This window comes from Hemitrygon akajei, chromosome 2 (assembly GCF_048418815.1).
Source record: "Hemitrygon akajei chromosome 2, sHemAka1.3, whole genome shotgun sequence".
NCBI classification, from domain to species: domain Eukaryota; kingdom Metazoa; phylum Chordata; class Chondrichthyes; order Myliobatiformes; family Dasyatidae; genus Hemitrygon; species Hemitrygon akajei.
In genome coordinates this window covers 62,769,979-62,796,299 of record NC_133125.1, presented here as the reverse complement: position 1 = coordinate 62,796,299, position 26,321 = coordinate 62,769,979, and the positions used below count along the sequence as shown (strand labels likewise).

Genomic DNA, 26,321 nt, shown 5'->3' with positions numbered 1-26,321 from the left:
CATTTAATAATCACCCCAGAGCAGGAGTACTAGAACAGATCCCTATGGAACACCACTGATCATTGAACTCCAAACAGATTGTACTCCATCTACTACCACCCCACTACCTGCTGAGGGCAAGTCAGTTCTGAATCCATGCAGTCAAGTTTCCCTAGATTCTGCCTCCTGACTTTCTGAATGAGCCTACCATGGGCAATTTTGTCAAATGCCTTAATAAAATGCATTAATCTTAGATTATGTGTGTCAGTTTTCCAAACACGAAGAGAACAACTTCTGTTCTGCTTTAGTTTGGCTTAACATGTTATCTGGACAAACTATAGTTAAGTATTATTTCATAATTTTCCTCATTCAGATGAATTTCAGTTGTACGATCTGTGTCTGCTGAGGTCTCTGAATTTTTTTAAATCATTATTCTGTATGTTGTATTTGCAGTCAAATATAGAATTTGAAGTACACTTTTAAATTTCATTGTTATGTCATTATATTTCATGTTTCATGATCTGACAGTCATTGACTGGCAAGGTCAATGTTTATTGCCCAAATTAAACACACTATAATGTGGGGGTGAACTACCTCCTTAAATTGCTTCAGTGCTTTTGGTGACGGTGCTCCCACCAGTAATGATTTCTGAATTTGAAATTTATGTGCTGTTTGGTGGGAAGCCTGCAGTTGGTAGCATGCATACTCTTGACTGGGTTTGGATAGGCTATCTTGTTAGCTCTGTGATGTTGGTGGATCATATGGCAAAGTCATGTAACTGGAGCTTGCTGATGACTTATTACACAATATGCATGAAATCCTTGGTGGCTTCATAACCCAACCCTTCGCACCCAAAAAAGAATGAAGCTGATATGTCACCATTAGTCGTCAAGGGAAAAATGAGATTTTATAGAACTATTTAAAAGATTGAAGTAAAATGTTATCTGTAATTAATTACTTGCCCAAAATAGCTTATCTCCATAGTGGATGTTATTTCATACAAATAATTATGCAAGTATAGCAATTCATAACAGTAACTCACCATACTGTCCCAGCCCATCCCTCTGTCCTAGAATGAGACCGGGAAGAAAAACTGGTAATGGCAGGGGTTTCATACAGCTGAAGGCCTCACCAGTTAAAATATTAGCAAAGTTGGTTTGCGGAATCACCATTGTAAAGGCTGAGTATTTCTAGCTTTTAGTGGTGCAGCAATGAACTCCAGCACTGCTAATTGTTGTGCCTGAATTCCTGACCCCTTGGCTTTGTTTAATTTATGATTTCTTATTGTTAGGTAATCTATTTAGATCTTCTACTTGAACTGATTGTATTTTTAATGGAAATAGTGGCGTTCTAATTTAGACAAAACAGTTAAGATGTAACGCTACTTTTTTATTGTTTCACATTGGCATTGTAGGGCAATAAAGTAACTTTAATGGATTAGCTTTCTCCTGTTCAGTTAATATTCATTATCAGAAGTAGATAGAGTATTTCTGGCTTCACCTGAGAAATGTGTTTGTAGTAGTTTGTATTTCTTGTTTATAAGCTATTTAGCATTCAAATTTTTTGAAAGACTATTGCTATCGAATGCTCCTCAGACAGGATGAAGAGATCATTACTCCCCAATGCCATTCGGCTTTACAATTCAACCGCCAGGGGAAAGATATGTTAAAGTGCCGAGGTTATGACTGAGCTTAAGTTACCATTCAATGTATTTTAGTAAACTATTTAAGAACTTTTCAAAAGCTATTTATTAATGCTTTTTTTTGAGAGGGTGATTTTAGATGCATATCATATTTATACTGAGTTAAGTATTGTATGTAATTAGTTTTTGATACAATAAGTGTATGGGACATTGGAAAAATGTTGAATTTCCCCATGGGGATGAATAAAGTATCTATCTATCTATCTATCTAGTTTATTATTCTGTAGCTATACTTTTTAGATACACATTGAGGAAAAAAATTTAATGTGCAAATATATTCAATTTGAAATAATGTTCTTATTTACTGGTTGTAGCTAGTCTCTGGGACGTCAGTCAAAGTCATAACAACCAAATAATAATGATGAAAAAATAAAATGAAATAGTGTTTGTGAGATCAGGATGAATGGAGACGTATTTGTCAGATGAAGACATCATTAGCTTAGTGGAAGCAGGAGTCCACACCCTCTCGCGTGCCCCTCCCGCCCTCTCCGTAACTGTGAAATGTTAGTCACAATCAAGTAGATTTCTACTGCCAGCTACCTTGCTTCCTGGCATGCCATTTCCCAGTTTTTCTGTCTCCATTGTATTTGTACAGCGATGAGGAATCTTCATTCAACTAAGGCTTCCCTTGTATCCTGGTTGACAGAACCCTTAAAACACATCTCATTTACTGCACCTCTGCTGTTATCATCTCTCCAGGAAAGAGTTCTCCTGACCTTTACCTTCTTCCTCACAATCCTCTGCATCTGATGGTTCATTCTTCTCAGTTTCCAGTAGCTTTGGTAAGATTCCTGAAACAGCTTTCACTCTCCTTTCAGCATTTTGATGCAGCCCCTCCCTTTAAGACCTTACAGTTCACTTTTCCGTACCCACTAGCTGCACCCCTGATGGTACTCTTCCATTACAAATTCTGGAGATGAAGCACCTGTCCTTTTCCCTCTTCCTTTCCTATCATGCAGGGGCTCAAATAATTCCTTCAAAGTGAAGCAAGAGGTCACATGGACATCAAATCAGATACTCTGCATATGCCATTCACAATGTGGTGTATTCTGTGTTGATGAAGCATTGCAAATTGGGTGATAGCTTTGTGAAGCAACTTTATTCATTATGTACAGATGACTCAGAGCATCCTGCTGATTGCCTTTGAATTTTCCATCCTTCTACACTGTCCTGTCTTTCAGTGGTTTTCTGCACTGTTGTTGAGTGCCATTGACTCGTCACTGTGTTTCCCAAAATAAGCTTGAGAGGCAGCACCTGATCTTCTACCTGGGCAAATTGTAGCCTTCCAGATGGTGTTGAATTTAGAGAAAATGTTTGAAGTTATTTTAAAGCTGTCATAACAAGATACTTGGAAAAATTTGCAGAGTCAACATGGTTTTGTGAAAAGAAAATCATGTTTGACCAATATGTTATAATTTTTTTTGTAATTTATTTTTTATTGAAGTTCGTCATGAAACAAACATTTCCGTAAGATGTATTTCAGATATTGTACATATATATCATATAATCATATATGCCACAAATCTCCACATAATATTTATCTGAGGTATACACTTATAGAAAAAAGAGGAAAGAAAGAACAAGCAAAAGGAGAAAACTATGTACAATTAGGGAGTGATTTTTTTTTTAAACAACATATTCTTGATTTGTGAAAATAAAATCAGGTCTATGAGGCATTATGTAGTTAAACCGTTTTTCCCAGTATGAATTAAATTGTTCCAGCTTTTGATTAACAGATGCTGTTATCTTCTCCATTTTGTAAATGTCCATCCATGTATTTAAGGTTGGGCTCTCCTGTGATAACCATTTCCTGATAAGAGACTTTTTACCAGCCACCAGCAGTATATTCATTAAATATTTATCTCTTTTCAACCATTCTTGAGGTATATACCCAAAATATAATTCTTTGAAGAAATTACATACTGTGTGCAAAGGCAATCAATGGATATAGCATACTTGTTCCAGAAGGCATTTGATTTAGTTATTGTAGAAAATAAATGTTCATGGTGTTGGAGGTCTTGGATGGATGGTTCACTAGCTAACAGAAAACATAAGCACGTCTTTTACTGGTTGCCCAATAACAGGTACTGCAGTGCCAGTTTTTAAAATTTTTATAAATAACTTGGATAAATGTGTAATTAGTAAATATGTTGATGACAGTAATAGACAAGCAAGATGTAAAAATGAGGCTGAAAGCAGACACAGTGGCATACAAAAGTTTGGGCACCCCGGTCAAAATTTCTGTTACTGTGAATAGTTAAGTGAGTAGAAACAGTAAAAGATGGAAATAAAAAAAGTAATCTTGCTTAAAATATTAAAGAAATGTGTCATCTTTAACTTTATGCCTTTAGAAAATCATGTCATCTTTTACTCGCTTAGCTATTCACACTAACTGAAATTTTGACCAGGGTGCCCAAACTTTTGCATGCCACTGTAGATTAGTTAGCTAATAGGGCAACTGTATGGAAATGGAATATGTAACTTGTAACATAATGGAAGTTTATCAGTAATATAATTACTGGGTACTGTCAAAGTAAATGATGTAAGATTTAACCTGGGAGAGGGAATAGAAGGTGTGAAACATTCAATTACCGGTAGTATGCTGTAACTCTGGGTCACGTGAAGTATTTATATTTGGACAAGCCGATATCTGGTATTTGAAATTGTGCTGAAATTTCCTTGTTACTGAAATTGATTAATGTTCTTTTTTTCTCATTCAGTTTTCAGTTTGAATCGATTCTCGAATGCTGTAATCAAAGTATAATGAATTGGGTCCGCTTTGATGTGGGTGATAGATTCTAAAAGCAGAACTATTTAATTTTAGAGAATTTTTGATGAAATCTGAAAGTGTGTTACTGAGATTTATTTTGATTTGCAAGATGGAAAGGCTGTGCTATTTTGTAGTTGCGTTTGCTTTAGGTGTCAAATGGAAAAGCAATCTTACAGATAGTTGTGTGACATTTTAAACCAATTCTGTACTCATTAGTTTAAATATAAAACTAAAAGGAACAATAATTACACCAATTTAAAGAAAACAGGCAAATACATTTCGTAATTGTTGTAAAAAGCAATCTCAAATTTGGTGTATTAATTTATGAATAGGTGTTACTTTGCGGTTGATATCATTTTGCAGTTTTTCTGCTATTGCGTATTTCTTTGACTTGACAGATAAATGCAGAATAATTTACCTTGGCCACAAACAAATTGTTTTGATGGAATTAGCACAATATGTAATCAGGATTAAAATTTGTTTCTTCTTATGAGCTTCTGAAGGATAAGAAAAATACTGTGCTGCATGTACAAAATGGGTGTACATTAGCTTGCATTTAGTGTTGTATCTAATGAGAATTCAGAGCAAATCAAAAATTGTGTCATCACAGCCACATTTAGTTTTTTATATGTATCTACTTTTAAACAATTCCTTTTGAGATGTAAATTACTGTTTTCATTTTTTGCTTTCATATTTTAATATTACAAGAGCAGGCAGCTTTCAAATTATCAAATTCATCCAGATCTAAAGGCTTTTATCACATGTAAATACAGATGATATTTCTATTTTACTAATTTCCCATTCTCCATTACATCTGGCATATCTCTTGGCTTCCTTTTCCCTCCTTGATCATGTCTATAGATCGATGCTGTTATCCTTTCCCTTTGCTATGAAGATTAGGATAATTACCAATTTACTAGATGTATTCACTGGCATGGGTTCCTCTTTAGGGGGTTGCTCTTGTAGAATACCATTCAATCAAGTCATCATTATGACCACAATCTTTATTGCTCATTTTATTTCTTCGCACCACTCATAGAATCTCGTCTGTTGTCCATCTCTTTCCATATGGCATTTTGATGTAATGGAATTTTTATTTTCAGCTGAAGTGTTCCTAGTTGTGATGAAAGGATCTAAAGCATAATCTCTTTGAGACTGCTCCTTTTGGGCATGTATTGTTTTCCACAGTAAAGTTGCAAATTTTGTCTTTGTATGCATATGAATCTTCTCAGAGTAGTAATCTATTGATAATTCTACTATTTATTAAATAAATAGGTTTAAAGTAAGGTGCCTATTACAGTAAATTTGGATGTTCTTTTAGAAAAGGATCAACGTTAAAGAATTATTCACAATATCGCAAGAATCTTTGAACCAGCTTGTGTGATGGGTGGTGGTGATGAAAAGAAAATCTCTATATTAGTGATGATTAAGAGCTGGACTTGGGTTGTACTTTAACAAGTCTGTATTATTGAATACAAATCACAATGAGCAAGTTCTGTGTAGTTTTTTATATAAGACAACTGCTGATGTCTAGATATGCGTGAGACTATCAAAGTAATGAGGGCAAATCTGAGAATGAGTAAAACAGTACATGGTAGCTGTTCGAAAGATTTAATGTCATTTGTCTAAATTATAAGAGGCAAGACCCTAACTTTCTGAAGGGGAAAGCTTGGCAGCCCAAGTGGTATGGATCAACTTAGAACTTATCTTAAATAAACATAGAAGGGGGATTGAAAATAATATAATGTGCTAAAAAAGAAACTATAATGCTTTATATAGAACAGTCTGACATTTCTTGGCACCAGTGTGTGATTGTTTTTGTTCTATTTAGGGAAAACACTGAACCAAAAGTGATTTGGGGTATTTTAGAAGAATAGTGTTAAAGTAATAAATTAAAATTAGGTCAACTGTGGCAGCTATGTTTAGTTGTGAATATATACTTGCCTTCTGGCTTTTTCCAAAAGGATAAAACGATTCATCTTTGCTTCTACAATGGTAATTTCATACACTTTTTTGCTGTTATTTGTGTCCATTTATTCAAATTTAAGTTGTACCGGCAAAGAAAGTCTGCCACTTACTGTTATAAAGAAGAAACATGACTTTGAATAATGTTTAATAATGACAGATTATTTAAGAATGATAACTTGGTATTGCAACTGTTTATTTTAATGTATATCTAGTACTGTGGCACCTTTGAAGTAGGTGTTTAAGGAGTAAATTCATTGCAAAAGTTGCAATTTAATGGAGCATTTGTAGAAAATAGCAAATCTGCAAAATGTTCTGTATGCTGCCAAAAGGTATGTAAAAAAAAAAAACACAAAATATGAGTGACAAAGGCAGATTCCTGACCAAAAAAAGGATAGTTATTGAGAAGTTCAACAGATTTGCATGATGGAATATACAAGACAATTTGAAATTATGTATATCTGCAAAATATAAAAATTGGATGACTCTTGAATGAGTCTATTGCAGAACTATTGTATGTAGAACTTGTGCAGAAATTATTAATGTTTTCCTTGCAACTTTTTCTACACCTGGGTTCTCATGGGGTTAGTGAATGCCTCTGAGGAGAAACAATGGGAAAGGAGAGGCTTTTGTGAATCGAGCTTACTTGGTGTCAAATCTGGGAACTGATGTTTGCATGACTATAACCAACAGAGAGCAGTAATGTTTGCTGGATAAGAACTTATGAATGCATTTTTATGATATACAATTACCATTGTATTCTTGAGGTCACTGGCAGGAAAAATATAGATGATAACTGTCTCTCAGGCATATGTAGTTTCGATTTTCTTATTTTCTGTGTATTCATCCCTGGAATTCTTGAATTGAAATGTGTTTAGTCAGTTAAAATTGTAAAATTTTAAATTTAAACTGCACCAGGCTTCTGCCACATTATGGCTATAAGTGCTATCTCTGCCAGCAGATTCAGATTGGTGAGATGAACACCAGGGTATAATGAAATTCCTTGCTCATGTGAAGTTTACAGAATAACCAGTATATTTGCTAATAAATATAATGATAAATATAGCTAATGCAAGACAATAGATTGGTGCAAAGTTTAGGGAGCAAACTGAAGTAGTGAAAAAAAGTTGCTAAAATAACAATGACAAGAAATAGAATTAAGCGTCTGAAAACATGGCTGCACCACTGAGAAGGGTATGTGAAAGAGGTGATTGTTTTGTAAGTCTGATAGCAGTTGGGAAGAACTGTACTTGAATCTGGTTGTCTGGGCTTTCGAACTCCTGCATCTTCTACTCAAAGGTAGAAGAGAGAAAGTGGAATGGGTGGGGTGCCAAACATCTTTGACAATATTATTAGCCTTCCTGACAAAATGCAGTATGAAGATGGGCTAGATGGAAGGAAGGGATGAGCCTGTGATGAACTGGGCAGTGTTTAGCACTTTTCAAGTTTTGTTTGTCCTGAGCAGAGCAGTTGCCATACCAGGCTGAGATGCAGCTCATTAGGTTAATTTCAATAAAGAATCCTGGAAGTTTGAGAAAATTGTCATCACCTTTTTCTCTTACCCCTGCTGCTACGCTTCCTCAGACTGTCAACCAGCTTCAAAGTTAATTTATTATCAAGGTACGTGTCTCATCCCTGAGATTCATTTCCTTGTGGGCATACTCAATAAATCCACAGAATAATAACCATAACTGAATTAATGAAAAACTGCAACAACTTAGGCGTTCAGCCAGTGTGCAAATACAGAAAAAAAAATCATAATAATACCTAAGCAATAAATATCAAGAACATGAGATGAGTCCTTGAAAGTGAGTCTATAGGTTGTGGGAACATTGCAATGATAGGGCGTGAAGTTATTCCCTTTGGTTCAAGAGCCTGATGGCTGACGGATAATAACTGTTCCTGAACCTTGTGGCGCAAGTCCTGAGGCTCCTGCACCACCTTCCTGATGGCAACAGCAAGAAGAGAGCTGGGTGGTGAGGGGCCTGAAGATGCTGCTTTCCTGCAACAGCGTTTTGTGTAGATGACCTCAATGGTGTGGATGACTGGGCTGTATCCACTTCTTTTTGTAGGATTTTCTGTTCAGGGGCATTGGTGTTTCCATACCAGGCTGTGATGCAGCCAATCAGTGTACTCTCCACTCCTCATCAATAGAAGTTTGTCAAAGTTTTGAATGTTATGCCGAATCTCCGCAAACTCCTAAGGAAGTAGGAGTTTAATGTATTGCTGATATTATAGTTATAGAGCACTACAGCACAGATACAGGCTCTTTAGCCCTTCTAGTCTGTGCTGAACTACGTATTCTGCTTGGTTCCATTGACCTACACCTGAATGATAGCTCACCATACTCCTCCCATCCATGTACAGGTTTTGCCTGCTATCCGAAGGTGGAGCGTTCCTATGAAACCGTTTGTAATCCAAAATGTCGTAAAGCAAAGAAGCAGTTACCATTAATTTATATGGGAAAAATATTTGAGCGTTCCCAGACCCAAAAAATAACCTACCAAATCAATCCAAATAACACATAAAACCTAAAATATCACGAACATATAGTAAAAGGAGGAATTATATGATAAATATACAGCCTATATAAAATAGAAATATTGTATGTACGGTGTAGTTTCACTTAACAAAATGGGGAAGAGCAAGCCAAAATCGATGTGGAGAAAAAAAATTGGCAGATACACGCAAGCGCACATATACGCATGTGCGCACAACTGCCCACTCAAGGCTTCACGGCCATGGTAGTCTTTCTCAGGGTAAATACAGTTGGCCCTCCTTATCCATGGATTCCGCATGCGCGGATTCAACCAACCACAGATCGGGAAAACCCGGAAGTTCTCTCTCCAGCACTTGTTATTTGAGCATGTACAGACAATTTTTTTCTTGTCATTATTCCATAAACAATACAGTATAACAACTATTTACATAGGTTTTACATTGTATAAGCTATTATAAGTAATCTAGAAATAACTTAAAAGTACAGGCAGTCCCCGGGTTATGAATGAGTTCCATTCCTGAGTCAGTCTTTAAGTTGGATTTGAAGTCGGACTGTAGCCTAAAGCTTTTCCAATGACCAATGGCGTTCCACCTCTTTCTGATCGCTTTATTAATTCCACCTTATTTTCAATCGTGATCATGATTATTTTCGTGAACAGAAACACTGCGGATTCAGAGCTGCACTGCCAGGTCCTAATGTCCACCACACTGAGCATGTTAAAGTCAGGGGTTCCGCTGGGTCCTAAAGACCACTGTATTGAGACAGGTTAAATAAGGGACTTGAGCATCCGCGTATTTTGGTATCCGCGGGGGGTCCCGGAACCAATCCCCCGTGGATAAGGAGGGCCGACTGTACATGTATAAAGCGAGTGTCTTTTTCTCGTAAAAGCGAAAATCCTCTTTGTTTAGCGATAACAGGTACTAATGTAGGTCTTTTGTAAAAGTGAGTTGTCATAAAGCAAATGTTTGAAAGCAACTCTTCTATAAAGGCCACTTCTAACGAGACTTCTTCAGATTGTATAAGGGTGTTCTTGGGTTCCAGTGGTTTCTGTGAGTTCAGAGCTGATAGCAGTGCTGGACCTCTTCTGATTTAGAAGGGATGTCAGTTTAACTCATCTCTTGTTTGCTACGCTCAGTTTCCATAGCTGACCACTGCTTTTCTGGTCTTCAACCTTGCCCATTTCTTTCTGCTTCTTCAGAAAAGCTTGGACAGTGCATCTTTTAACTCCTGTCTACTGCGAAATTTCTGCTTGGGAGGGACCTTGCTGATGCAGGATGAATACCTTGTGTCTTGTTGCTATGCTTATTCTTGCCATGGTGCAAGAATTGATGATTTGAAGGTTAAATGGATGCATCTGCCACACACTCACCTTTTAACTTTGTTGCCCTTAGCCCAGTTTGATTACTTCTACACTCATTTCTGTTTCAGTTAATCAGTTTAGTTCATTCAACTCATTATGCTATTGATTATTAGCACCTGTTTGTTTAATCATGCACTGGGCTGTGTACCTACAAAGTATTTGTTTTTATTTGAAAAGTAGTTAATGTTACTTCCTTCTCTGACATTTAATTTTTTGGAAAATGGATGTTTGGAAAACTAAATTTTGCACTTTTCTACTGACACATTAATGCAGAAGGCAAAAAATTTGAAAACAGAATTTATATAAAAATTCTAGGGTACCTAGACTTTTGCACAGTATTGTAACTGCTCAGTTTCTGGCAGCATCCTTGTAAATTTTCTCTGTACTCTTTTCAATCTTATGGACATATTTCCTGGAGTTACGTGACCAGAACTACATACAATATTCCTAATTGGGCTTAACCAACATCTTCTAACATAGCATTGAGTGCAGCCGTTAGATGTTCTGAAGGCTGATGTGCCAAAAACTGGACCCTATTTACCTGTGAAGCCACTTTCAAGGAATTGTTGATCTGTATTCCCAGATCCCTCTGTTCTACCACACTCCTTAATGCCCTGCTGTTCTCTGTGCAAATATTACCATGGTTTGTCCTCCCAAAGTACAACACCTCGCACTTGTCTGCATTAAATTCCATCTGCCATTTTATAGCCCATTTTTCCAGCTGGTCCAGATCTTGTTGCGTTTTGATTGTCTTCCTCACTCTCAACTACACCTCCAATCTTGATGTCATCTGCAGATTTACTGATTCAGTTTGCCACACTACCATCCAAATCATTGATGTAGATGATATATAACAACAGACCCAGCACTGATCTCCGTGGCGTGGCATGTCACTAGTCACAGGCCTCCAGTCAGAGAGGCAGTCGTCTACCACCACTCTGGCTTCTACATTAAGCCAATGTCAAATCTAATTTGCCTCATCCTTGAATACCAAACAAGCTTGACCAACCTCTCATGCAGGAATTTGTCAAAGGCCTTGCTAAAGTCCATGACACAAGGTTCACAATTTCTTTCCTGCACTCTTATCATGGTTGTTGAACTGGCCTCTTACAGTGATGTTACGAGTACACTTGAAGATCAGTTTGCACTGTCGTTACAGGTATAGAGAGGAGCACACTGAGCATCCAACCCATGTACTGTAAAATCTTTTATACAGGAGATCTTTGGTTTTATATTGATCAGTATTGCAGAGTGGTAGCTGAAATTTGCAATTTGCTTGTTAATCCTTGTGTGCCAAGTTTATTGATGGTTGTATATAGTGACACTTATGTACTTTGATAATAAATTTACTTAGAACTTTTGAACTTCAGATTCAGTAGATCAGAGAGTCTGTTTTTCTGTGTATTTCCCTAGAATTCTATAAAAGCATTGAAGTAGCACCTAGAAGACCACTTGAATAACAAGATTACAAACAAAATTCTGGAAATTGATATTAATGTAGATAGGAACTTGTTGGTTGGCTTAGAAATGATGAGAGGAAGGACCTGTTTCAGCGGTCTGTGACTCCATGACTATCTGGAATAGTGAATAGGGGTGTAGCTTCCCTACTCAGTAGTGGTAATGAGAGGATAGAATGAAGAGAGAGCAGGTTGATTTCTGGGCTGGCAGGTTATAATATAAAGTGAAGTGATGCAGACAACACCACTATTCTTGAGTTTGGAAGAATGAGAGTTGATCTTTTAATTACAAAATTCATTGGCAATTAGATATGGCACTAACGCTTCCTACGACTAAGAAGTCTGGATCCAGGGGTCATGTTCAAAATAATGGATTGGTTATTCAGAACACCATTGAAAAGGAAAGTTTTCAACAAGAGTTGTGAATCTTTGGAATTCACTTTCCAAGAAGGCATTGAAGGCTCAATTGCTGCGTATGTTTACAATATACTTAAGTAGTATTGGTTTAGATATAAGTAGATGCTGGTTTGATTTACAATTCATCTAGCCAATCTCCAAGCTAGATGTGGTTTTGGTGAGAGGCACAGCATCTGGCCTTAGTCTAAATTAACCAAGCAGTTAAAACTGAGAACTGTCACAGGAGTATTGATCGTAAGAACTTAAACATTGTTGGGCAATTTCAGGTAATTTTGGATTTTACCAAGTAACTGGTGTAATGAAATGCTGTTTGTTATATCACAAAATCCATATAACAACAAATTTTCAACATATGCCAGTGATATTACAACTGATTCTGATTCATTGTGCATATGGTTTGTGAACAAAAAGATCTGCCTATTAATTTATAACTCACTTCTTTGGAAATGTTCATTGATCCACCAATAGTTTACAGTACTAGGAGTAATGTGTGAGGGTACGTCATTTCTTTGAATTCTAGCTAGGTGAATTTGAATTCATCTATTATTGTCAGGTGTACCAAAGTACAGTGAAAAGCTCATCTTGAGTATGAACAGTTTCTATCTCAGTGCACCGTACAATGATTGGATCTGTATGAACAGTATGTAAGACGAGCTTTTCATTGTATCTCTTTACATGTGACAATAATAAACCAATACCAGTATCTTCTGCCGGACGGGAGGGAGGAAAAAGAAAATGCATAGGTTGGTTGGGGTCTTTGATTATTTTGGCTGCCTTACTGAGGCAGTGAGAAGTATAGACAGTCCAAGGAGAGGAGACTAGTTTCTATGACACGCTGAGCTGAGGTCACAACTTCTGCAGTTTTTGTTTGTGCGGTCATGAGTCGTTTCCATATCAAGCCATGATGCATCCAGATAGAATCCTTTCTATAGTACATCGATTAAAAATTGGTAAGGGTTGATGGGGATGTGCCAAACTTCCTTGGCCTCCTGAGTGAGTTTTTTTGGCAGTGGCTGAACTAGGAAAGGCTATTGTTGATCTTTACACCAAGGAACTTGAAGCTCTCAGCCCTCTTGTTCTTAGTGCCATTGATATAGACAGAGTGTGTGCATCACCGCACTCCCCCCTTTCATGAAGTCAATAGCCAGCTCTTCTGTTTTGCGATGTTGAGGGAAAGCTTGTTGCATCACACCATGTTACTAAGCGCTGTCCTTCCTGTACTCTTGAAATCTTTGTGCCTTTATTTATATTGGTCAAAAATTAAGTGTGTTACAATACTACATGCTACAGTGAAGTGCTAGCATATAGTACTGGTATGTGCTGCATTGTGCATTCATTAGTCCCACTGCCAAGAACAAATTAGCTTTATTGCATTCTTGATTAGCTGAAGATCATCATGCAATTTGAAGAGCCTCTTGATTAGCTAATGGATATTTTTAATGTGCGTAATTGAATGTGTTCTAGTTTATTTTTTGCTATTTGTACTTGTGGCCTGTTTATGTACAACTAGCCAAATTTTAGGAATATGAATAGCTCACAGACAAAATGTGGATACCGGGAATCTCAAAGAAAAATAGACAATGCTTGAATACTGAATGTGCGGCAGCAGTGTCAAGGAGGATGCAAAGCCAGAAATTCAAGTAATATATGTGTTATGAATGCAAGTGCAATTGTCAGGTGTGAAGGCCTTTTGCACATTTCATATGTACTTCGAAAAGTAAAATTGGCTATGCACAGAAGCTACTGGATGTTCATCAATGACATCAGCAGCATGCAGCACACAAGTAAAGACTGACATCTCTAAAATGATGCATTCTTTCACTCAAATAGCAATCTTAATGAAAGGGTGAATAGCTGCTGCACTAAAGGGACATCATGCATGGGCCATTTCTGGTAGGGGGGTGGGCATGCCATCAAACAATCAGATTTCTGATGAAAGCAGCTATTGGGGGAAAATGTTGCCATTTAAAACTGCAGGACCTTAAATAGGCATCAAGGAGAAAACGCTTCAAAGGAAAATGACAAAAAAATATACCTTGTTTGATACCAAGTTAGGAGAAAAAGTGCTTGAGGACAGGTAGCAGTCACTTGGCAGTTGTCTTCCTTCAGACCAGTACAGTACATGGGGATCACACTGGCAGTGTTTGTAGTAAATCAGACTGATAGTTAATTTTGTTAACTGAAGCATTGTACTGCTAAGAGGGTGCATTCAGTACACCATAACAGGAATGCTGAGCCATCTTTTAGTGTAGGATTTTCATGAATCGCTGACATTCCTTCATGAGAATTTATAACCTTGTATCATCTTAATTCAACTCTGGTTTTGAGCAGGGTCCTCGATCTGAGATTCTTCTCTAATAGCTGACCTTCTTCCTGTTTCTTAAATATTGCCAATATATTTTTTTAAATATATACTTCTGTAGTTGAATCTTACATTGCATTTCTGATGAATAAAAAATAATTGTTCTTTTTTCCCTTGTGGATGATAGAGTGAAGAAAGCCCAAGTCCCAAACGTCAGCGCCTCTCTCATTCGTTCTTTGAATACGCACCAGTATCTCCTGCCCCATCGCCACCAATGCGACCATGGGAGATGACTTCAAATAGGCGACCTCCCTCAGCTCGACCAAATCAACATCACTTCTCAGGGGAAAGATGCAATACACCTTCACGTAGTAGGCGGAGGTAAATTGCTGCAATTCATAATAGTTGTTATGGTGGTATCTGCATTTTCAATTTTGTGATTTTTGTTTAGATCTTACTGTCTCAAATAAAAAGTGTCATGGTGCACTTAATAATGAACTTTTTCATTTTCATGTAATCCATCACCCAGCTCTTTTGCCATATCCCCATTGCGACCCATCATCTAGCCTTGCAAACACACAACCCCTTTATGTTCCCAGGTTTTGACCCCAGTGAGGACCTTTACAAGTTTGTGGTGTTACTGGATTAGTGGAGAGATTGAAAAGCAAAATATATTTATTTAAATGTGACAAGAAGCTTCATAAATTAATTTATAAAGGCTAACCCATAAAGGGAAAAACCTAATATGTAGTGAAAGGAAAAATAGAAGTACCTGGGTAAACAAATTCACATCAGTGAATATGGGACCTAGTTAGACATAGCAGCTATGACTGGCTTGAAGCTGAACAGCTAGATATGAATTCTTCCTGGCCCCTCAGTTCTGTAAGTCGTGGAATGCTCCAGGTCTCAGTAGTAAGTCCATGTGTGGAGTGAGAGCACTTGTGTGTCTGAATCTGATCTCCCATGCCATCTATACTTCTGCTTAGTTCTGAGCCATCTGTGTGACAAATGGATGGTCTTCTCAATCCATGCCAGCTGTCCATGTAATTCAGCCATCACCATTGAAAAATTATGCTCCTTTACATTTCAGTAGTTCTGCTTGTTTTTGTTTTCAACGTCAAGCAGGGTGCCAGTTTTAGACACTGAAAGAAATTTACTTGACAGGGTTTTAATGTAACAGGTCCAAGCAGCCAACAGTGAAATATAGCTATATTTGGTGTGCACTGCCAATTAAATCTTTAAATCCTGTTTTTACTTTTTTGTCATTTAACAATGCAACTAGGTACATAGACCTCCAGTTCTCATACTGGCAAGTACATGAATGGAAGCAAAAAGAAAATATGACTGCTGAGTGTTTTAGCCATGGCAAAGAAGCATATATCCTGGTTAATATGGTGGTAAATGGCAGGGTAGAAAGTCAGACTCTGGATGGTGTTAACAGTGGTTATTGTATTTTTGGTATCGTAAAGCTGAGAGCTTCATTGTTGTTTCAATTTCTATGAAAATATTAAGCAGAGATATTCAACACTTCTTGCTCTGTTTTAGTATTGGTGCAGATAAAGTCAATGTTGTCTTCCAGAAGTGCTGCAAAAAATGAATGTTTTGAATATTTTAGGTGAAGTTGTGAGTTACATTGTGGTTTTAAATCAATGTTAGAAGTGTTGCATTGGTTAAAAATAGATACAGTACCCTGATTTAGAGAAACAAAATTAACATCTTCAAGTAAATGGAGTATAAAAATTGTGATTTTTGTTCACCACAGCGGAGAAAAGTTGTTCCTTTATATTTTTTTTTAAAATGAACACTTTCTTTGGTCTTATCAACATTTCAAAAATAGCAAAAACTGGTATCAACCACAATTTATGTATTAACATTTATTGATTTTTTTTCTAAAACTTTTTATTCTGACAAAATCTGAGAGCAATATACAAATATGCTGTATAAGATTCTTCTCATTTTGGTTTGTAAAATATCCATTAAATTACATTATTGTTATTTAACCTGTAACAAATTTCAGATAATGGAACATATGAAATCATAATTTTTAAATTGGGCCAAGAAATGAAGCTGATATGCAAAGGTAAATATTGATCAATCTCACTACATTGCAACTTTTTGGATTTTTGCTTTGCATAGTCCTCCAGTTAGACGCCAACGAGGGAGACGTGAAAGACTAACTAGAAATAGTTCTCTGAGCCAAGATGAAAACTACCACCATCATCCTTATGGACAACAGCCAACTGTGGAGGAACCCAGGGCATTTCATCCTCCAAACGTCTCTCCACGCATGCTTCACCCTGCCGCACACCCTCCACAGCAGAATGCGGTGGTGGTTGATATCCACGAACAGGTAATTGAATTGAATGCACCAATTGCCGGTGTTTATGGATAAGATCTAAAAACCTCCTATTGAATTAGCTGTGTTTTGTCTTAATTTTTCTAAAGTAGTCATGTAAAATGTAGCTAGAACTTGTATTTTTTTTAAAAATGCTTGTTCCTATTCAAAATTCAGGTGCATAGGTTGGAAATCATAAATTGGTCCTCAACTTTAAAATGTCATAACTACCTTATCATTTTTCAAGTAGTTTACTTGCATTCAAACTCTCAAGGCATTTTTATTTTGCCAGCATTTCATTCCTCCTGTTTCTCAAAACCACAGGTATTTGTTAAGTTATAAATACACCTGAACATTATTTGCAATATTCCTGCAGTGATTTTTATTCATATGGAACCAAAGACAGGTCAACATTTTAATTAAAAGTTCATAACTGAACTTAATCCTGTTCCCTTATACACTCAAGAAGTAATTGCTGTATAGTATCAACCAAGATTCGCCAACCCAAACTTTTCCTTTGTGAGCCACATAAACTCATTTATGTAGTTCGTGCCTGCTTTGACAAAGTGTAGGCTGACACACACTTGGGGTGTGTAGTGTTTTTTTGGCATGCTGTCTTTCAGATATGGCATATAGTATTGGCCTTGTGGCTCTCTGTGGTGGATTTAAAGGACCAAGTGGCACAATTTCATAGAAGAAAACTTCTCCCCCATTTCCTGGCTAATAATTCTCAATCAACATCAGATAATATAAATAATCATTAAACAGGTGGAGTAGATCATCATTACTCAATTATTATTTGTAGGTAAACACAAAGTGCACTGCGGATGCTGTGGTCAAATCAAGACGTACAAAAAAGCTGGATGAACTCAGGAGGTTGGGCAGCATCCGTTGAAAGGAGCAGTCAACGTTTCAGGTCGAGATCCTTCGTCAGGACTAAAGAAGGAGGGGGCAGGGGCCCTATAAAGAAGGTGGGGGGAGGGTGGAAAACCAATCAGAGGAAAAATCAAGGGGTGGGGAAGGGGAATGATGCCCTCACCTGCATCTCCTCCATTTCCCGCACTTCAGCCCTCACCCTATCCTCCCGTCACCACTACAGGGACCGAGTTCCACTTGTCCTCACCTATCACCCCACCAGCCTTCGGATCCAGCATATTATCCTCCGCAACTTCCGCCATCTTCAACAGGACCCCCACCACTAAGGACATCTTTCCCTCTCTACCCCTCTCTGTTTCTCGCAGGGATCGTTCCCTCCGTGACTGCCTGGTCCGCACATCCCTTCCCACAGATCTCCCACCTGGCACTTATCCCTGCAAGCATAAGTGCTACACCTGTCCCTACACCTCCTCTCTTACCACCATTCAGGGCCCCAAACAGTTCTTCCAGGTGAGGCAACACTTCACTTGTGAGTCTGTTGGGGTAATCTATTGCATCCGGTGTTCCCAGTGCGGCCTCCTCTACATCGGCGAGACCCGACGCAGATTGGGGGATTGCTTCGTCGAGCACCTACGCTCCGTCCGCCACAACAGAAAGAATCTCCCGATTGTCACCCACTTCAACTCTGCTTCACATTCCCATTCGGATATATCCATACATGGCCTCATCTACTGTCTGGGTAGTCTCCAGCCACTTGGTATGAACATCGAATTCTCCAACTTCCGGTAATTCCCTCCCTCCCCCTTCCCCCATCCCACCTTTATTCTGTCTCCTCTTCTAGCTGCCTATCACCTCTCATGACTCTGCCTCCTTCTACTGCCCATAGTGCTTTCCCCTTAGATTCCTTCTTCACCTCTTCTGCCTATCCCCTCCCTGCTTCCCCTCCCCCACCCTTTGATCTTTCCTCTAATCGGTTTTCCACCCTCTCCCCACCTTCTTTATAGGGCCCCTGCCCCCTTCTTCTTTAGTCCTGACGAAGGGTTTCGACCTGAAATGTTGACTGCTCCTTTCAACAGATGCTGCCCGACCTGCTGAGTTCATCCAGCTTGTTTGTATGTCTTTATTATTTGTAGGTGTTTGTTCCCTCAAATCTGTTACAGAACCAAGTAAATACCTAATTTTTGACAGCATAAAGAAGTGGATAACAAGTGGAAAGGAAATGGTCTGTCAAAAATGGGTCAAAATTTTGCTGAATGACTTTGCATGGGGAAATGATGGGGTTATCCACATTGTTTAGGAAAATAAAAAAGCCAAATGTTGTTAACTGGGGAGAAACTACAGAACACTACTGTTCAGATTAATCTGGTACAATGGTGATACTGTGGCTATGTTACAAGATTAATTATATTATTAATTCCCCGATCCCTGCTTGTTGAGTTGGAATTCAATTAACAAAACAGTCTGGGCTCTTCAAAACAAAGCTATTTGATTGTGATGTCTTTCAGGGTAGAAAATCTGCTCTCTTGGTCAGGCCAGTATGTGATTCCAGACCTACCACAGTGTAATTGACCCCTAAATGCTGTCTGAAATATTGTGTTGTTATCAAGTCATGTGACTTGAAATAGATACTGTTTGCCCAGATCCTGGATGGATAATGAAAAGTCCCATCCAGCTTGGTCAACTTATAAAATCCTTCACAAGTTGATCTGACCACATCTAAGGACTAGTGTCTAAGTTGGGAGAGCAGTCCCACAGTTGTAAAACACAACAGCCATACATGGTTGGGCTCACAAAATTTTCCACTTGCATATATTAGACTAGACACGTCCATCATTGTTCTGCTGTTAGGGCAGATCCACCAAAGGTCATGGTACACACCTGAGTGAGTAGACCTGGGTTTGCTTAACATGGATTCTATGAAGTCTCGTGCCATCAAATCAATCTGATGACTTGACTTGGAGGATAAATAATGCTCTACCATTGTGGAAAATTCTAGGGAGAAGCATTTAAAATGGCAGGGACATATCATGTACTCTGAGTGGGGGATATTAGTACTCATTACTGAGACTATTGCTTGCATCAACACTAAATCAGCATGTTGTGTTTTTGAGGCCATAGCTATCAGACTAGACTTGCAACAGGTAAGCCTACTGACCTCATCATTTAATGTGTTCCAGATGCATCTGTCCATAACATGTATGTTGGGAATGGCCATAGCACAGATCTAGTTGAGGTGTACTGGGTAATTTTGCACTACCATTGCAGTAAGTGAGGTACAGAAACTGTACTGCAGTGGATAGGAAGGCTCTACAGTGAATAGTCAAACCTGCTCAACACATCACTGGTACCAGCCTATCCACCATCAAGGATGTATATACAGAAAAGGGCCAGTGACATGAAAGATTCCACCCACCCTGCTAATGGGCTGTTTGTCTCAATCCCGTCAGTGAGGAGGTGAAGTAGCATCCACGCCAGTACCACAGGCTCAAAAGCATCTACTTCTTCCAAGCAGTAAGGCAGATCAACATCTCCATCTACTGACCCACCTTTGCACAACCCCCACCATCATTTCTTGTCAGTCACCTTATTTACAGAGACTCTTGTACCTAGCATCACTTTATGGACATACAATCAATCTTATGTATACAAGCTATGTAATATATTTATCATGTTTTTTTTAAAATAATGTATTCTTTATTTTGTGTTTTGCACAGCATCTGATCTGGAGTAACAATGATTAATTCTTGCACTTTTCTACTGGAAATTACATTAAGTAATCTTGATAAAAGATGTATATATGTGTGTGTGTGTTTGTGTATGTGTGTGTATATTATATATATAAAAAATATGTACACACACATTCTTGCTGTCTGTCCCCCTCTCCATTCCACCCCCCACCCCGGCATCTCAAATGGGTGATCATGGTGCACTATGATCCAGAAGCAATAAAGATGTATTCCACAACAATCTGTTACCTGGCAGACTCTCCACTCCACGTTTATAATTAAACTAGAAGATAACTCTGGCTCAGTGAAAAAAGCAAAGGTCAAAGTAAATTTGTTATCAAAGTACGTGTATTTTACTATATACAACCCTGACATTTATTTTCTTGCAGGCATTCACATTAAATACAAAGGTACACAGTGGAATCAATAAAAGACTGCACCAAACAAGATGGACAAATACCAATATTCAAGAGATAACAAACTGCAAATACTAAAAGGGAGGGGGGAATAAATTAACAATAAATATCGAGAACGTGAATACTTGAAAATGAGTCCATACGTTGGGGGAACAGTTCAGTGATGGGGCGATTGAAATTACTCCCCTCTGCTTCAAGAGCCTGATGGCTGAGGGGTAATAACTGCTTTTGAACCTGGTGGTGTGGGTCTTAAGGCTCCTGTACCCCCTTCCTTATGGCAACAACAAGAGCATATGACCTGGATGGTGGGCGTCCTTAATGGATGCTGCTTTCCAGCGATAATGCTCTATGTAGATGTGCTCAGTAGTGGGGAGGGCTTTCCCCATGATGGACTGGACTGTATCCACTACTTTAGGCAAAAATAAAATGAATTCAAGGGCGTTGGTATTTCCATACCAGGACGTGAGTGTCTCTCCACTGTACATCTATAGAAGTCTGAGTTTTAGATGATGTACCAAATCTTGTTAAACTTTTAAGAATGTAGAGGTGCTGCTGTGTTTTTTTTGCAATGGCATTTGCATGTGGGACCCACGATAGATCCTCTGAAATGATAACACTGAGGAAATTAGTTTCTGACCCTCTCCACCTATGGCTCATAGACCTCTGGTTTTTTGCTCTTCTACTTAATAATAAGCTACTTGGTCTTGTTGACTCTGAGTGAACATTTGTTGTGACACCACTCAGCCAAATCTTTCAGTCTGCTCTCCTATATGCTGTTCCTTTACCATCTTTCATTTGGCTAATGGCAGCGGTGTCATCAACAAACTTAAATATAGCATTGGAACTGCGTTAGCCTCAGTCATAACTATCAAGCAAGTAGAGCAGAGGGCTAAGCACACAGCCTTGTGCACCTGTGCTGATGGTATTGCCAATCTGAACTGTCTGCAAGCGAAGAAATTGAGAATCCAGTTGCACAACAAAGTACTGGGACCTCAGTCTTGAAGATTATTGATTAGTTTTGAGGGGATGATGGTATTGAATGTGATCTGTAGAACTGATGTATGCATCTTCAGTGTCCACATGTTCCAGGGTTAGTGAAGAGCTAATGAAATGGTATCTGTTGTTGACCTGTTGTAATAGCAAGCAAATTGGAGTGGATCTAAGTCACTTCTCAGTCAGAAGTTGATATGTTTCACAGCACCACTAATTTCCAAAAATGGAAGACATTCTGAAAGAAAATCCCAAGAGGTTCTATAGGTATATAGCTACTCCGCTCCGCTGGACATTGTGTTAACAAAGCAAGTGGTCCTGCTGGAACTTACTGTCATCTGGGAAGACTGGATTGAAAAGGCCAATGAGCACAAGAGGGCTAAATATGTAGATCTTGTTGCAGAATGCTGGAGCAATGGCTGGAGAGCTCGCTGTGAGCCAGTCGAAGCTGGGCGCTGGGACTTTGCTGGCCATTCATTACAGTGAATTCTTAAACTCCTTGGAGTTAAAGGACTGCAATGCAGAAGAGCCACCAAGATCATTCTGTTGGCTGCTGAAAAGGCCTCGCGGTGGCTGTGGATCCAGAGGAGGATCTGTGGATTAGTGCACCACTTGGACACAAGTCAGGGGCTGATGATTAAAGACCCAAAACATCCTATGACCCGGGGTTCATCACTGAAGACGTGTCCAAGTAGCACCGTAAGGTGTATTCTACAACAACTAGAGTAAAAAGATAGTAAGGGCCATATTGACCCTCTTGAAGATCAGCATGCTGATCTATGCATGGAGCTGAAAAAGATCAGGAAGATCTTAATTGAAGTTTTTGCATCTGTATTTACTTGGGAGACAGTCTGTAGAACTGAGGTAAAAAAAAATTAGTGATGAGGTCATGAACGGTATCTGGATTATAGAAGAGGAGGTGTTTGCTGTCTTGATGCAAATTAGGGTGGATAAATCCCAGGATTTGACAAGGTGTCCCTTGGATCTTGCTGGAGCTCTGGGAGAGATACTTAAAATATCCATAGCCATGGGTGAGGTGCTGGAGATTAGCAAATTCTGTTGTTCAAGAATTACTCTAAGAGTTAGCTGGGAAATTACAGGTCAGTGAGCCTGACACCTGTTGTGGGTAAGTAATTGGAAGGTATTCTAAGGGGCAGGATATACAAGTATTTGGATGGAGGGGTCCTGATTGGGGATAGTTAATGTGGCTTTCTTTGTGGTAGATCATGTCTAACCAATCTTTTGTTTTTAAGCAACACACACACACACAATGTTGGAGGACTCAGAAGGCCAGGCAGCATCTATGGAAAAGAATACAATCGACGTTTTGGGCCGACTGGACCTTCTAAAGGGTCTCAGGTCGAAACGCCTACTATACACTTTTTTTCCATAGATGCTGCCTGGCCTACTGAATTTCTTCCAGAAATTTATGTGTTGTTGGGATTTCCAGCATCTGCAGACTTTCTCTTGTTTGTCCAGTTTTTTGTTTTTGTTTTTTTTTGAGGCAGTTATAAGGAAGTTGGTGAAGGAAAGGCATTAGATTGATGTTATCTACATTGCCTTTGACAAAGTTCCACATTGGAGGTTGAACCAGAAAGTTAAGTCGCTTGGCATTCAGGATTAGCTCAGTGGGAGAAGACAGAGTGGTAATTTCTCTGACTGGAGGCTTGTTAGTGGTGTGTCATAGGGATCAGCTCTGAGTCAATCATTGTTTATCTTCCATATTAGTGATTTAAGTGTTAATGTGGTAAACTGGATCAGCAGGTTTGTAGGTGACACCAAGATTGGGAGCATAGTGGAGAGTGAGGAAGGATGTCAAATCTTGCAGTGAGATTTGGACTAACTGGAAAAATAGATTGAAAAATGACAGATAGAATTTAAACAAGTATGAAGTGTTGCATTTTGGGAGGACAAACCTGTGTGGGACTTGCAAAAATGAATTGTAGGGCAGAATACAGATGCATAATTCCTTGAAAGTGGCATCATGGGAATATGGGGTTGTAAAGGGAGCTTTTGGCACATTGAGTACAGCATTTGGGATGTTATGCTGAAATGAAAATTATGGTAGTGAGGCTGAATTTGATGTATTGTGTGCAATTCTGGTCACCTACCTATGTAAAGATAACAAGTTTGAAAGAGTGCAAAGAAAAATCTTTCCCCAGATATTGCTGACAATAGAACTAAAGGTCATAGTTTAGGGTGAAAGATGAAATATTTAAGGGGAACTGAGAGGGAATCTCTTAACTCAGAGGATGGCATGAGTGTGGTATGAGTTGCTAGCAGAAGTGGTGGATACGGGTTCAGTTGCAACATTTAAGATACGTTTGGATAAGTACATGGAAGAGGGGTCTGGAGGGCTCTGAACTGGGTGCTAGTAGATGGGATCAGGCAGAAAAGTAGGTAAGCATGGACTAGATGGGTCAAAAGGCCTTCTGCTGTGCTGCAGTTTTCTATAACTTTGAGTTGCTAACCTGACAAACCTGCAACACGGCAGAGTTGAGTATTCCTGTGGTTAGTGGCTCAGATGAAAGTTTACTGTTGTATTTGTTTACGAATGGTAGCACACAAAGAACTATTGGGAGGAGGAGGTTCTAAGAAAATCGCTATCCTCAATGATAGCAGGGTCTGACTTGTGCCAAAGACCAAGCCAAAGCAGCTACTATCATATCTAGTGAACTTCTGCACCAACTGTTCCACCTAAAATCTTTACTACCAAAAGCACCCATGCCAGCCAATTCGATTCACTCTGTGATTTTAAAGAGACACCGAAGAAACAGCTATGGAATTCAGCAACAACGTTACTGGTACTGAGGACCTGAGCTGGTCATTTCTTAAGCCAGTACCAGTCATTGCTCAAGCCAGGCTGATCCAGTTCACTTAGAACACTGGAGAGACTACAGATATTGGAATGTGGAAGAGAAAACAAACTTCTGGAGGAATTGTCTTTGTTTCAGGTTGAGACCATCAGATCAAGAATTACTTCGCTTGTTGAGATGCTGCTCAACCCCTCAAGTTTATCCAGCAATTTTCTTTTGCTCACTTTGCATCTACCCAATAATGCAGAATTGCCCAAGTATGCCCATAAAGGCAAGAGAAGTAGAGTATTTATCACCTATTCAATCAATGCAGAATGAAGGATGCTGCGATCAACAGTCAGATCATGCAGTGCTAACTCAGGCTACATTCACACTAGACCGGATAATTTTGAAAACGTCAGTTTCGCGTAAAAACGGTAGGTGTCCACACTATGCGTTTTTGAAAATATCTCTATTCACACAAACGGAGATTTCTGCGAATTCCCTCCTGCGCATGCACAGGACACGTACCGAAAACAAGGGACATGTTTGGTCTCGCTGTAAAAGTGTGCGTTTGTGTAGTTACAGACTAGAAAATCTTAAAACAACGGACAGCTGTTGTCTCACGCAGGAGAACTTAAAACTAAAAAAAAACATACTGGAGCGTGCGGCGGCAACCAACAGGGAGTTCACGGACAGGTTGACCCTGCTGACGATGAACATTAAAAAACTGACTAACACTGTTGCATTAATAAAGCCCCTTGTTAAATGTATAAAACATGTCTGCATCAGTGTTATCTTGTATTTCCATGCAATGTTACATTAGGCTGTTACACATCTATTGTCAGAGAAGTACTTGCATAAATAGGTAAACCACCTTCATACAAGCAAGGGCAGAAAACAGGGCAAAGTGAGTATACTTATTTATTCAGTAAGTTATGGGTCAAAGTATTTGGTGAGTACACTTCTAACTCAACTGGCGTCAGTTTCATTGCCGTCTGTTCTGAAATTGTTAGGTTGCGTTCAAGAAAACAATGAAATAGCGCGCTGCCGTCTGCCAGCATTTTCAGAAGTCTTCGGTTACCCCGTCCACACTGATCTGGCCAATTTGGCGTTTTCAAAAATACACACTTTGGAGAGTGTTTCTGAAAAGTTCCGGTTTCAGGGGACGAGAACACCGTTTTAGTGTGGACGAAGGGTAAAAACAAAGAGGAAAAGCTTCGGTTACGGATTTGTCCGGTGTAGTGTGGACGTAGCCTTAGTATGGTGTTGGAGAGCCCTGGTTAAAATCTGTTCAATGGGTACCAAGGGCCAAATGTTCCTGTGAATGAAGTTTTAACATGTGCAGAAGTTGGTTCTATTCGTTGAAGGTCAGTCAGCCCACCCCAGGACATTAAGATTTCCTTTACCCTGTCTTTGACCACATTTACATCATGAGGTCAGACGGCATTAGTAATTGCAGTGTATAATTCTATTTACAACATCTGAGGAAATGAGCAGTTCCTGCTTATATGCAGAAATGCAAAGGCAATATTGAGAAGTAGGAAGATAACTGCTGAAGTAATGCCATATAAGTAAAAGTTAGTATCCATCTCCCAGCTAACTTACCTTTGTTGTTTAGTGATATTGTTGTCACCAGGTCCCACGTCAATCAGTGAGGCACATCAGGAGCATGATGAACTAATCTCCACTTGTCTAGTTAAGTACAATTTCAGTAACAGTGAAAGAATT

The 26,321-nt window shown here is 38.8% G+C and overlaps 1 protein-coding gene across 1 annotated transcript in view; it reads left to right on the top strand.

The window, feature by feature from the left end:
• LOC140713605 (E3 ubiquitin-protein ligase RNF38-like) overlaps positions 1–26,321 on the top strand; it is a 133,086-nt gene that overhangs the window by 47,422 nt on the left and 59,343 nt on the right. The window contains 2 exon segments of the mRNA XM_073023922.1: positions 14,640–14,833; positions 16,589–16,802. Of these exon segments, the coding sequence (XP_072880023.1) occupies positions 14,640–14,833; positions 16,589–16,802 (408 nt within the window).